We start from the raw sequence: 11482 nt of genomic DNA, 5'->3' as shown, positions 1-11482 counted from the left end.
CCCTAATGGTGTTCCTGGCCTAAATATCTAAGGAAAAGTATCCTCCAGTCAGCTCAGCTCCTTTGCTTAATAAGTCTTTGAATGTTGTTAAAATAACAGCATAATTGTAATGAAACTGTTTTGGAAAAGAACAACTAAAAGATATGTAAATAGTTTGGCTTTTGTTTGTTTGAAGAACAAAATAAATACTAAATAAATGGCATTCAGCAGTGAATGAGTCTCTGTCAGTTGTATAATATATCATATAATGCATTATTTTTCCACTCTAGAATATGCTGTATATTTTATTGATTAAATCCATATTTTTGTTGTAGTTTAATCTTTACAATAATGGTAAAAATGGTTTTAACACATTTGCTCTTAAAAAAACAAACAAGTGTATGGATGACGTATTCGAACGTCATGACCCCAATTCTCGCGATATTTTGAATCACATGGCCGCCTTCAGTGTTTACAACTCGTAGTGAGCTAGTAAATGAACACAAAGCCCTGAAGTGGAAGGACGTTGTGTAGACTTTAGTGCTACCCGCACTCTCCGGTATTAGTTGAAACTCCGCTAACGTCGAAAAGAAACGTGTGTGTGTATAGCTGGTAACTGCGAGCTGAAACCAAAGAACAAGCAAGCCACAACACAGGTATGTAGCATCAAACTGCTAGTATGGGCTAATGCTAACGTGAGGTAACGTGAGGTGGTTGGTGTGCCTGTCGGTAAAGGACGTTAAAGGGGATTTAAGCATTTTATTTGTTTACCTAGAGACGCGTATGATTGATTTAATGTGGTCACAGCATATGTGGGGAAATCATTCGAAGCGACGACGACGGACGAGCCAAAAGTTCGCTAAATGCTAGTTTGTAATGACTGGTAAATGGCATGTCACTAGCTACAGGTGTCTCTTGGGTTTTAGTTATTTATTACTTTTAATGAGAAAATGGAACGTTTTCTTGCTTTTAAAATGGGAAATGTTTTTTTTTAATAAACAGTATTTTGTGCTTTTTCTCCACATGATCTCGCCTGTTCTCTTCCCTAACCTCAATCTTCTGTGGCCCAGCTGTTTATTCTAGGATAGTGGGTGCTGTGATGTCCTCAACCCTCGGCAGACTCAAACACCCACACTGCAGGAAGAAGCACTACCCCAGTAGCACTTACCTCACTCACGTCTGACAGCCAACTGTGTGACCCCGGAAGAGGACTTGATAGAATACTTTGATACACATAGGGAGAGATGTCTGACTCTGCTGGAGGTGGTGGTGAAACTGGAGGGGCGACGGGCACGGTGCAGGACTCGGAGGCGGATAATGAGCCCCCTCAACGCACCGCACTTCTACCTGAAGATGACCACTTGGAGGTGGTAGGGACCTTAGAAGAAGGGGCACCTCCAGTTGTTAAGCGGCTGAGGATGAGTGAGGAAGAACAGATTCTGGAGCAGGTTTCTGAGCCACTCAAGATGCATGGGGAAACACCAGCACTGTCTGGCCTGCTACTGGAAGAGCCAGTCACACCAGAACAAAGTAAAGTACTTGTTTCAATTAAGCATTACATTCATAAATTAATATTTTGGATCATGTCTGGATTATCTTGAAGACGAGTGACTTAATCTGTATAAATATAAAATTTAAACCTTAACACAGGAGAAACACCACAGTGTAAAGAAAAAGGTCAAGGAGGGGAAGAGGTGCCTGTCATTCAGGGAGATGAAGAAGAATGTCATGAGAATGGAGATGGAGGGCATGATGCACCCTTACAAGAGGGGGAGACAAAACCAGAGGAGGGGTGCAATGCTAACGGATCTGCAGACAGTCCCAGTGAAGGACAGCAGTAAGTGGAGAAAGAATTCAGGTTTATTTTTAACCTCATGCTGCACATACCCAGGGGTCATGATACTGCAGGAAGACCATCAAGTGAGTTATTTAAAACTGGATTTGGTGGGGGGTTGGTGATGTTATGCAGTGACTATGAAGACGAGAAATACATATGTTTGTGAAATGATGAAATGGACTTTAGTGAGAGCACTGCAGAGCGAGAGGATTCACTATATTCTAGAGGATGACACAGTCTATAAAAGATAGAGCTTGATGAAGTACTGACCAGAATGTCAATGCGAGTATACATGGTCAAAGACCAGTGTTGAGTGTTAATATAACATTATACACCAGAAATCACTTTAAAAATCACAATTTCTGCTATTTATAATCAAAAAGTATCTCATTTGTGCCAGGCCAGTCAGTCAAAGTTTTGCTGGGTATATTAAAATGTATATATGTAATATATCCTGATAAATCAGGACATTAAAAATGTTAGTGTATGATGAGACTGTTGAATGATTTATTTTCACACTAAAATTCTGTCCTTCAGCCTTGGTTTGGAATTTACCAAGAATCCCCAGATGCTGACTGGTTCATGGACTGAGTTCTCCACTTTCCCAGAGAATTACCTGAAAGGCTGCAAATGGTAATGTATTTGAACATTAACATAATTCAGCATACACAACGGATGATGGTTTTGAATACAAATACAATAATAGAGACATTTTCCTCAATACCATAAATCCGTAAAGGCCACTACAGGGACCTGTGTAGTTTACATTTTGTATCCTGTGGCTTTTGATCTCCTGGATTACAGTGAGAAAATAACTTCATGTGCAAAAGGAGTCAAAGGCGCAATTCCATTTATTTTATCCACTTTTAGAAGGTCAAAGTGGTAACGGAAGTACTAACACTTCTTAACCGTTACCCATCTTTCTTTCCTCTTTCCTGCTCTGCTTCTCCAGGGCCCCTGATGGTTCCTGTATCCTGACCAACAGTGCGGACAATGTGCTTCGTGTGTACAACCTGCCTCCAGAGATTTACAGCTATAACTGGGACCTGTTGCCAGAGATGGTGAGGACACCAGTAGTCTCCCATCAGTGTACCTCCTGACGCTGGAGTTTAGAGAAATAGCCGGACAAAGAAACGTTACTCCGTAGTATATAACGGCACATACATCCTCGGTGCACTTACAGAAAGTCATGTTTAGCTAATTAACAATTGTAATTAATGAGGTTTATTTGAATAATATTGGACTTCGATATAGATGCTTGTATTTCTGTTTCCCTAATCATCCTTAAACTAAATTTTTTCTGTTTATTTATAGTTTATTTTCAATTAAGTCTTCATATTTTTACTGGCCATTATAAAGCACTCAAACCTGACACATAAGCAGTGTCTGTGCAGGGATTTTAATTTAGAGATAATGAGTTTTTATCTATCTTTTATCGTCTAACACTGTCTTGCTTGTGGAGCCATGACATTATTGACTTGTAATCCTACCTTTGATATAAACATGGACAGTTGTTAGACTTCATTATTGAATATGTTCTGTGTTACAACAGTTTTCAAAAATTCAACAAAACACAAGTAAATGTCAGTGATCAGGCTGCTTTTGAAATGTGTTGAATATTAATAGATTTTCAAAGTTTGCAGCATCATACCTAATATCCCATCGTCTTCTTTGAACGCGTCTCTGTTGCAGAGTCCAGTGCTGAGGATGGCAGAGGGAGACACCATCTACGATTACTGCTGGTACCCCAAGATGACCTCTCTGGATCCAGATACTTGCTTGTGAGTTGTACTCAATCCTCTTCAGACTATTCTTTAAGCCTCTTAACAGGTGAATAGATGAGACGTTTAAAGAGAAAGTGCTATGCTGACGACAGAAGCTAATATCATTTTTGCTGCAGAAAATCTGTAAAGGCTTTCTGATGTCTCGTTAGGGTCGAGTTATACTTGTCGTGTTCTGCAGAACCGCTTTGCATTTACTTAATATTCCATGTATATGTACTCGATCTCTCACGAAATTCCAACAGTGGTGATTTGTCAAATTCCTCACACAATCTGAAGCAAACATCCGTGGCCACCGTCTCTTTTGACTAAAGCAAGAGTCTGCCCTCAACTAGATTGGAAAGTATTTAGCTACTAGTAGCAATTTATGTCACGTAGACCTTTTGTCGGAATCCATTCAATTGTTTGAGATCAAATTCAAATGTTGACGCTTTGCAGCATGGTTCTGCCCACATGCAGCACTCCCAAGCCCACGCGACACCTCAAAGGCCTCTCAGTCTCCTGACTTCAGGACTTTTCCTTTATCTTAATTTATCTTTTTCCGTGTGTAGACAATCACTTTGACATCACTGTGTGTTTGGTGAACATCAGTAACACCCTGCCGTCACCATAGAGAATGCAGACCGTCCGTTGTGAGAAAAATAGGCCCAGTTGCAGAGTCCTCTAATCAAGGCCCTGTGGTGCCACTCCTTGACCGAGGGGGGTACGGGTCAACATCGAATGCCCACCGATGAGAGCTGTGTCAACAGCAACAACAAACACTTTTTTGTGTGTGTGGACAATAAACCACTCGAGGGCCCTGTGTGTTTCTGTCAAAGCTTTTGTGAGGAAGACGATGGCAGTCGGAGCTGACAGCGTGTACAGTCGTCTTCATCTGTTTTAGATCACTGCCGCATATCGGAGAGGAGCTCCTGCAGAGCACATCCATGTGGTCAGTCAAGCTCAGAGTAGCTTGTTAAAGAGAGAAGCAGCCAGATGAAAGGTTATGCTTGTGACTGTAAAACACTTTAGCAAACGTGTACCTTTTCTGTCTTCCACCCTCCTCCTTCCACTCCTTTCAAATCCCCCATTTTGTTTCTTGTTCTTCCCCAGCACTCCTTGAACTCTGTCTGCCAAAAGCCATTTGTTGTTGATGCCCCTCCTGTAGAGAGGGAATAAGGGCCCCTGTTAGAGCTTGGTTAAGTTGCACTGAGTTCTAGGCATTGCTCCAAGCTAGCAGCAGTCTAGCATTATAATTGGGCATTTCCCTGCTCTGGAATAAAGCTGAGGCTCAGAGGGGTTATAACAAAACCCAGCACCTTGGGTAGGGGCTAATTTCCTTTGTCTAATTGAGCCACAGTGATGTTTTGGCATTTTTTAATTTGCCAATAATTAGAGTTTAAAAGGCATGATTTAGTCTTTGGTCCGAATTTAAATCGATAAAGATGTGCTGCGGTTTTGTGTCTAGACGTAGCACAAATGCTGTTATACTGATAGACTCAGGTGAATGCAACATAGCTGAAGGAAAGGAATGAGGATGTGTTTTGGTCGTATACAATTTATAAATTGTTGTCTCAAATGAATCTCAGTTGCCTGTTGACTGTTTTGTTCATTTACTTTTAGATTGAAAAACCCCTCAGGGATTATAAATGTTGACTAAATTATGTATCCTTTCTTTTTTATTTAAGTATTATTTATTCAGGGGTTTCATAATTTGCATAATTCCCTATTCATTTTCCTTGTTATCTCTCAGTCCTCTCCCATAGCTCACTCACTGGTTTTGCCTTTCTTCTCGTCTGTGTTCCACAGTCTTGCCAGCAGTAGCCGCGACAACCCGGTCCACTTATGGGATGCATTTTATGGCGAGGTGCGCGCCAGTTTCCGACCCTACAATCACCTGGACGAGCTGACCGCCGCTCACTCCCTCTGCTTCTCACCTGACGGCACGCAGCTCTACTGCGGCTTTGACAAAACTGTCCGAGTCTTCTACACTGATCGTCCAGGCCGAGACTGTGAGGAGCGTCCCACAGTAGGTCAGTTATCGTCCAGAAATTTCTTTTTCTATTAATAATAGTTTGGTGTGAGTAAGAAGAAAATGTTTTGCTATTCAGGATGGGATATTATTTTCAAAATCCCTTCAACTCGTGTTCATTGATGTTCAAACAAAAACAGAGACATTGTCATTATCTGTGTGGCTGAGGTCTCCTTGAACAAACCGTTTTTATTATGTTCTTCTCGAAAAACAATTGTGTGAATCAGGTTTGAGTTTGCTGCAAGGTTCTAAATGCACTGAAATGAACTGAATAACTTTTCTTATTAGTCTATAGCTTCAAAATAACCTTTGTCAACAAAATAGCTTTTTTGTTCAGAGTCCAAGGTTTGTGTTCGTCATCTTTTTTTTGTTCTTTTGTAACTTTCCAAGTGGCAACAAACAACCATGGTAACACATGAGTGGAAAAATGTTTTTTAAGGTCATGAGTAATCTTCAGCTCTGGCGTGCTGGCAACTCAACACTCGGCTCTGGTGGATTACTGCCGTCTATGGTTTCTTGTGTGTTTGGCTGCTTCATCTCTACTTGATAACTAATAACTGCACATTATGCAGAAATGTATGGTTGGTCTCAAAACCAGGTTATGTGATCCATGCGCGGGCTGTGCCAAACCCTCGCTTGTGTCTTAATGTTCCAAAAATGTGTCTTTTTGTAAAAGTTAGACAGAGGATGATTTGGAAAGGAGCGCGCAGTAAAAAGAAACAGATGATTCAAATCTGACTGAGTGCACGGCTGAGGAATCTTTTTTTTCTCTTAGAGAAATAATCAAGAATGTAGGAGTTGCCACAATGTCAACTCAGGAGTAAAACTGAAAATCCCCTTTAACAATAAATCCCTGTGAAATGTCACTCTCTTGTCTCTGCTGCAGTGAAGAAGCAGGGCCAAAGTGGCATCATCTCCTGCTTTGGCTTCAGCCCTTGCCAGTCTGTTTATGCCTGTGGCTCTTACTCCCGCTGCGCTGGCCTCTACTCCTGCCAAGACGGCACCCCGCTGGCTCTGCTGCCCACCCGCCATCACGGAGGCCTCACCCATCTGCTCTTCTCTCCGGACGGCTACTACCTGTACACCGGCGGGCGCAAGGTGAACTCATTCAAGTACAGCACACAAAGAAACAATGCTGCCTCATTGAGGAAGTGGGTTACACTTGCAAAAGCTTATTGATAAAAGCGTTGAGTTCCAGACTCGATGGAAGAATGTGGCATGTAATCAGTCTGATTAAGTATTAAGGCCATCCCCCCCAAAAAAAGTCAGGATTCACCGATGAGCTGCACAGCTTTGTTGTCACAGAAGCCCAAGCATACTTAATACAAGCCATAGTGCTGTCAGCGTTAATCACAATTAATTTTAAATGCTCCACATCACACACAAAAATACTGTAGATGGATCACTTATTCAGCAAGTGAAATAGATCAATGGATGAAGCTGCAGCTGCTGAAACTCCTGTGCAGCTGCATTAGCATTTCTTAAGTAGACATTGTGTTACCTCAGGCCCATTGTACTACTTTTGATCTGGAATGACTGAAATGCATCTAAAAGTCACCTTTTTAAAGTAACTTTGCGTGCATTTATTTGATTCACAATCAACTATGGAACCCTGTTATTCAGTATCCCGGTCAGATTTAATATACATTACTGTCACAGTTACTAAAGTTTGAAGGTCCCACTGTTTCTGTAGGATCCAGAAATCCTGTGTTGGGATTTAAGAGAGCCGGGGAAGGTTGTGTTTTCGCTCAAGAGGAATGTCGCCACTAACCAGCGCATCTACTTTGACCTGGACCTGTAAGTTTCTTTTTGTACTTTGTGAAATGTGTGTACGCTTGAAATCCTCATTGGGCTGACCACAGTAGGAACTTGCTCTTGTGTTTGCTGTGCACTGAAGGTCAGGCAGGTTCCTGCTGAGCGGGGACACGGAGGGAGTGGTGACCGTGTGGGACACCCACACAGCTCCTCCTGATGGTAATGAAGCGCTACTGCAACCTCAGCTGAAGTTCCAGGCCCACTGGGACTGCACCAATGGCGTCAGGTATTCTAGTTAAGCCAGTCATATCACTGTGCTTTATCACATTTATTTAAACACAATGCATCTTAAAAGTGTAATGTAAAGTCTGATGTTGTGGGTCTAGTTGATGATATTGGAGGTTATTTATGTAACTGTATTCTAAATTTCCTTTTCTTATCATGTTCTGGTGGAAATGGAGATAAAAATCCCATGAGCATATTTCAGTTTATCCTTCATATTGGCAATATCTTGTCCCCAATGTGCGATGATCAAACTGAACGTGGTTGAGACATGTTCATTGACTGTTGTGTTTTCCTGGCACGGACTATATAGAATAAACAAATCATCCAAATATCTTCTTCTTCTTTTTTTTAGAGATGATGGAAAAGTAGCATCCAGTCACTGAGCTGTAATGTTGCACAAAATGGAATCGGTCTGCTTTGTACAATAACCACAGTCTGTATTCATGAGGCATCCAGTAAATGGCTCTGTTCCGAAGAAGTGATTAATACGTTTGTGTTTCCTGCACCGAACAGAAGAAAGTAGCTGCTAAACTAAAATAATTAACCGCTATTTAGATCAAACTTGATGTATATTCCCTCCCTTGTGTAAAGGGAATGTCGCTGAATGTAAATGTCTCTCATTATCTCCCTGCCCTCCCTCAGTGTTCATCCCTTCATGCCGTTGTTGGCGACCTCCAGCGGGCAGCGGCAGTTCCCGTGGCCCGGCGACAGCGAGGGCGAGTCGGCGTCTGACGGTGAGGGAGGTGATGCTGTGATGTCACAGCCACAGGAGACTCGACAGGACAACACTCTGTCTCTGTGGTGGGCCGGACCACTGGGCCCGGCCACGGAGGAAAACCAGGAGGCAAGCACAGCAACAGTGGAGCCCTGAGGCTCTGTTTGAGTTACACCTGCAGGAAGTTTATTTTGGGAAAGTCAAGTCCTTTTTTTTCCCCTCATCAGAAACACTGATTACTGGGGTGGAAACATATTACAGGATTCTTTTTTTTTAACCTGCTTATTCATGCATTAGCACATTTACACACAGTCCAGATAATTTGAATCTTTAACTTGGCAATTTTACAAGTAGGTCAGTTTATAGAATTAAAATAGAAGCATTATTTAACAGCACTCAACATATTTCCAGGGTTATACGTTTAAGACTAGTTGATGATAAAAGCACTGGGCCTTTATTATTATTATTACCTATATATATTTTTTTTTTTTAATATAGAATCCTTGTTGAACGGTTTGATTGAGACAAATTACAATCTTGTAGGCTGAAAATCCCAACCACGAGATGTCTACCCACTGAGAAAACCTTGGTTTTGTGATAACTAACGTGTGTGTGTTGTGTGTGTTGTGTGTGTTGTGTGTTGTGTGTGTGGCTGTAACGCTGCCCCAGAGATTCTTATCTGCGATCAATCACAAAAAGTGCCATTTGTTCTCGAGCTTTGCTTTTTGTAAACTGATGGAATCTCCTGTTTTTACCTTCTTCTTATTCTTCTTCTTCCTCGTGGACACATTGTGTCGCTCTGCGCATGCCCATGAAATGTCTATTTTTGTAAAGCCATGATGTTAATCCTAATTTATGGATGTATAATCTCAAAGCGTTTTGCTCGACGACTGCAACCTCATTCTGTGAAAGTCTTGAATTAATGGGTGCAACATGGATAATGAGCCTTGTTGATGGTTTGCTTAATCCTTGCGTTGCCATCAGTGCATCATGCTTTGCTGTTGTTTTTGGTTGTTTGCAGGTTTGTCAACCACAGCCTTATATTTTTTAGGAAAACAGCTAAATATTAATATTGAACCCTCTGATCGTTGCAGTCTCACTTCTCGGAATTCATAACTAGTGCCAAGCAATTGTAGCTACAATCTGGGAGCTATTATTTCACAATATAATACACATGTAATGCTCTGCCGGGAAATGTTAGGCCTTGATGTCACTCAAGTCTTTAGATAGACTCGCTCTGTCTGCAACAGGTGGTTTTCTGCTGGTTTCATTCAAGCTGGTGTGAATTAAAAGCGTATCTCATCACCGATTCACTGCGTGTATTCACTTTTTTTGTCCTTTCTGTTAAAGAAGCTTCACAGTACGATGACCTGTAATGAATATCAGACGACTGCTACACTCGAGTCAAGAGGCCGCACTTAACAGCTGAAGAGACGATCGGCGTTCACTTATGAGATGGAAACTATTCATAGCTTTCACCTTTCTCTCACATATTCTGTATGATGTCGCATCCTCTCGTATGTTTGATTTTCCTCAAACCACAGGGGCTCACTGTGGAGAGAGCCAAGTTGGAGAGCGCCACTGTTTTGTTGTGCGCGTTGCCATAGCGACCGTCTCCGACTTGGGAGAGGAAAGTGGGTAGGAAGATGATGGGGAAGGGAAAATGTGGGCCAGAAAACGAGAACAATAAAGCCAAACAAGTGTGATTAATAATCCAGTGGTGGTGTGATTGCTACTTGTTTGTCTGATGGTCTGCACTCGTCGAAACCTCAGAAGTCTCGCTGATTAAAGTGTGTGATGACTAAAAGTTCCTTGGGCTTGAAGGTTCTGTTGTATAATCTGTAACATTTATTCATATTTTATGTGTTAAACTCGGGTCCACACGGTTGGTGTAGTGGTTCGCACTCTTGCCTTTGCAGCAAGAAGAACAGGGTTCGTGACCCGGTGTGAACAAGGGCCTTTCTGCATGAAGTTTGCATGTTCTCCCCCTTGTGTGTGACCTTTCTTTGACCTTTGTGTGTGGTGTTTGGTTTGTTAGTGTCGGAGTGTCGGTCTGTGATGGACTGGCGAATCTGTCCAGGCTTTAAATCTGTGTCAGCTGGGTTTGGATGGAGGATAAAGTGGGAGAAAATGTTAAAATCTGTATATTAACACGTTGTGGAGCGCTTCTATCGTCCAAACCTTGCAGGGCCTCTTGATGTTGTGCGCTGCAACATTACAACTTCACATCTAACTTGTATTCTGTCCTGCAGGAAAACAAGACGCACTTCACAACACGACAAAGTGAGAAGACAAATGGTCCATGGTGCTAAAAGCAGGAATGAGTGGATCACAAACCAGAGCTGGAGGGAGAGTCAGCCCTGGGCTTTACATTTCTCTTGTGTCCAGACGTTCAGCTCCAAATAAACACGGATTATCCGTGTCCTTTGAATTTTTTTTTCTTTCTTGCCGTTTTGGGGGCATATGAGATGTAGATGAAAAGCAACATGGACTTGAGTGTTATTGTCCTGTGGGCTTTCAGTGTCAGCTGTAATATGATGCTACAGTGTGTTTGCGCCCTATCGAGTTCGTTGCCTCAAGGCTAACCACCATTTCTCAGGCCAGTTGTTCCACATCAGGCTTGCTAAATCCATTACGTTATGCCTCTGAATTGCACAACAATCGCCAAAATGTTAAATTAAGCATGCATCCCCACCCCCCCCTATGTCAAACACCCTCCCCACACACCTCCCGGGCGAAAACCACAAATTGCATTTGATAGATATTGATTTCAATGTTAACGTTCAGTGTTCAACTCCCATTATCTGTAACAGAAGCTGCGAAATATGTCGTATGTACAGAAGGCACCGCGTCAGTGCGGCCCTTACTGACGCCATGTTCACACATCACAGCCGTTATCTTCCTCACAAAGGTGGTCGCGGTGCCAGTTAATGATTCAATCCACGTCAAGTGTGGACGTGGACAAGGGGTGGGGGGGGGGGGAATGCCAAAAAAATACCTTTATTGTGTACAGTGTGTTTGACAGGCCCTTAACTCTGACCCTAGCCCCCCATAGACACGCCACCGTAGTTAGTTAATTAATTAATAGATGATATGCTGCATTGTGGGAGATAACACAC

The 11482-nt window shown here is 42.2% G+C and overlaps 1 protein-coding gene across 2 annotated transcripts; it reads left to right on the top strand.

Moving 5' to 3' along the window:
- The first annotated feature begins 450 nt into the window (after positions 1-450).
- On the top strand, positions 451-9772 carry wrap53 (WD repeat containing, antisense to TP53). 2 transcript variants are annotated; one of them, XM_083904795.1, is made up of 11 exons: positions 451-635; positions 1050-1509; positions 1630-1816; positions 2354-2449; positions 2769-2877; positions 3509-3597; positions 5386-5609; positions 6495-6706; positions 7302-7405; positions 7506-7649; positions 8291-9772. In XM_083904795.1, exons 2-11 carry the CDS (start codon positions 1224-1226, stop codon positions 8517-8519), a joined length of 1680 nt encoding a protein of 559 aa, XP_083760921.1. In that variant the 5' UTR covers positions 451-635; positions 1050-1223; the 3' UTR covers positions 8520-9772. The 2 variants fall into 2 exon arrangements, with proteins under 2 accessions (XP_083760921.1, XP_083760922.1); XM_083904796.1 differs by having other exon boundaries at positions 7506-7657; positions 8291-8539.
- The last annotated feature ends 1710 nt before the right edge of the window (positions 9773-11482 follow it).

This window comes from Microchirus variegatus, assembly GCF_963457635.1.
Source record: "Microchirus variegatus genome assembly, chromosome: 2".
Taxonomy (NCBI): domain Eukaryota; kingdom Metazoa; phylum Chordata; class Actinopteri; order Pleuronectiformes; family Soleidae; genus Microchirus; species Microchirus variegatus.
The sequence above is the reverse complement of the archived record's forward strand: the minus strand, read 5'-3'. Positions and strand labels throughout refer to the sequence as shown.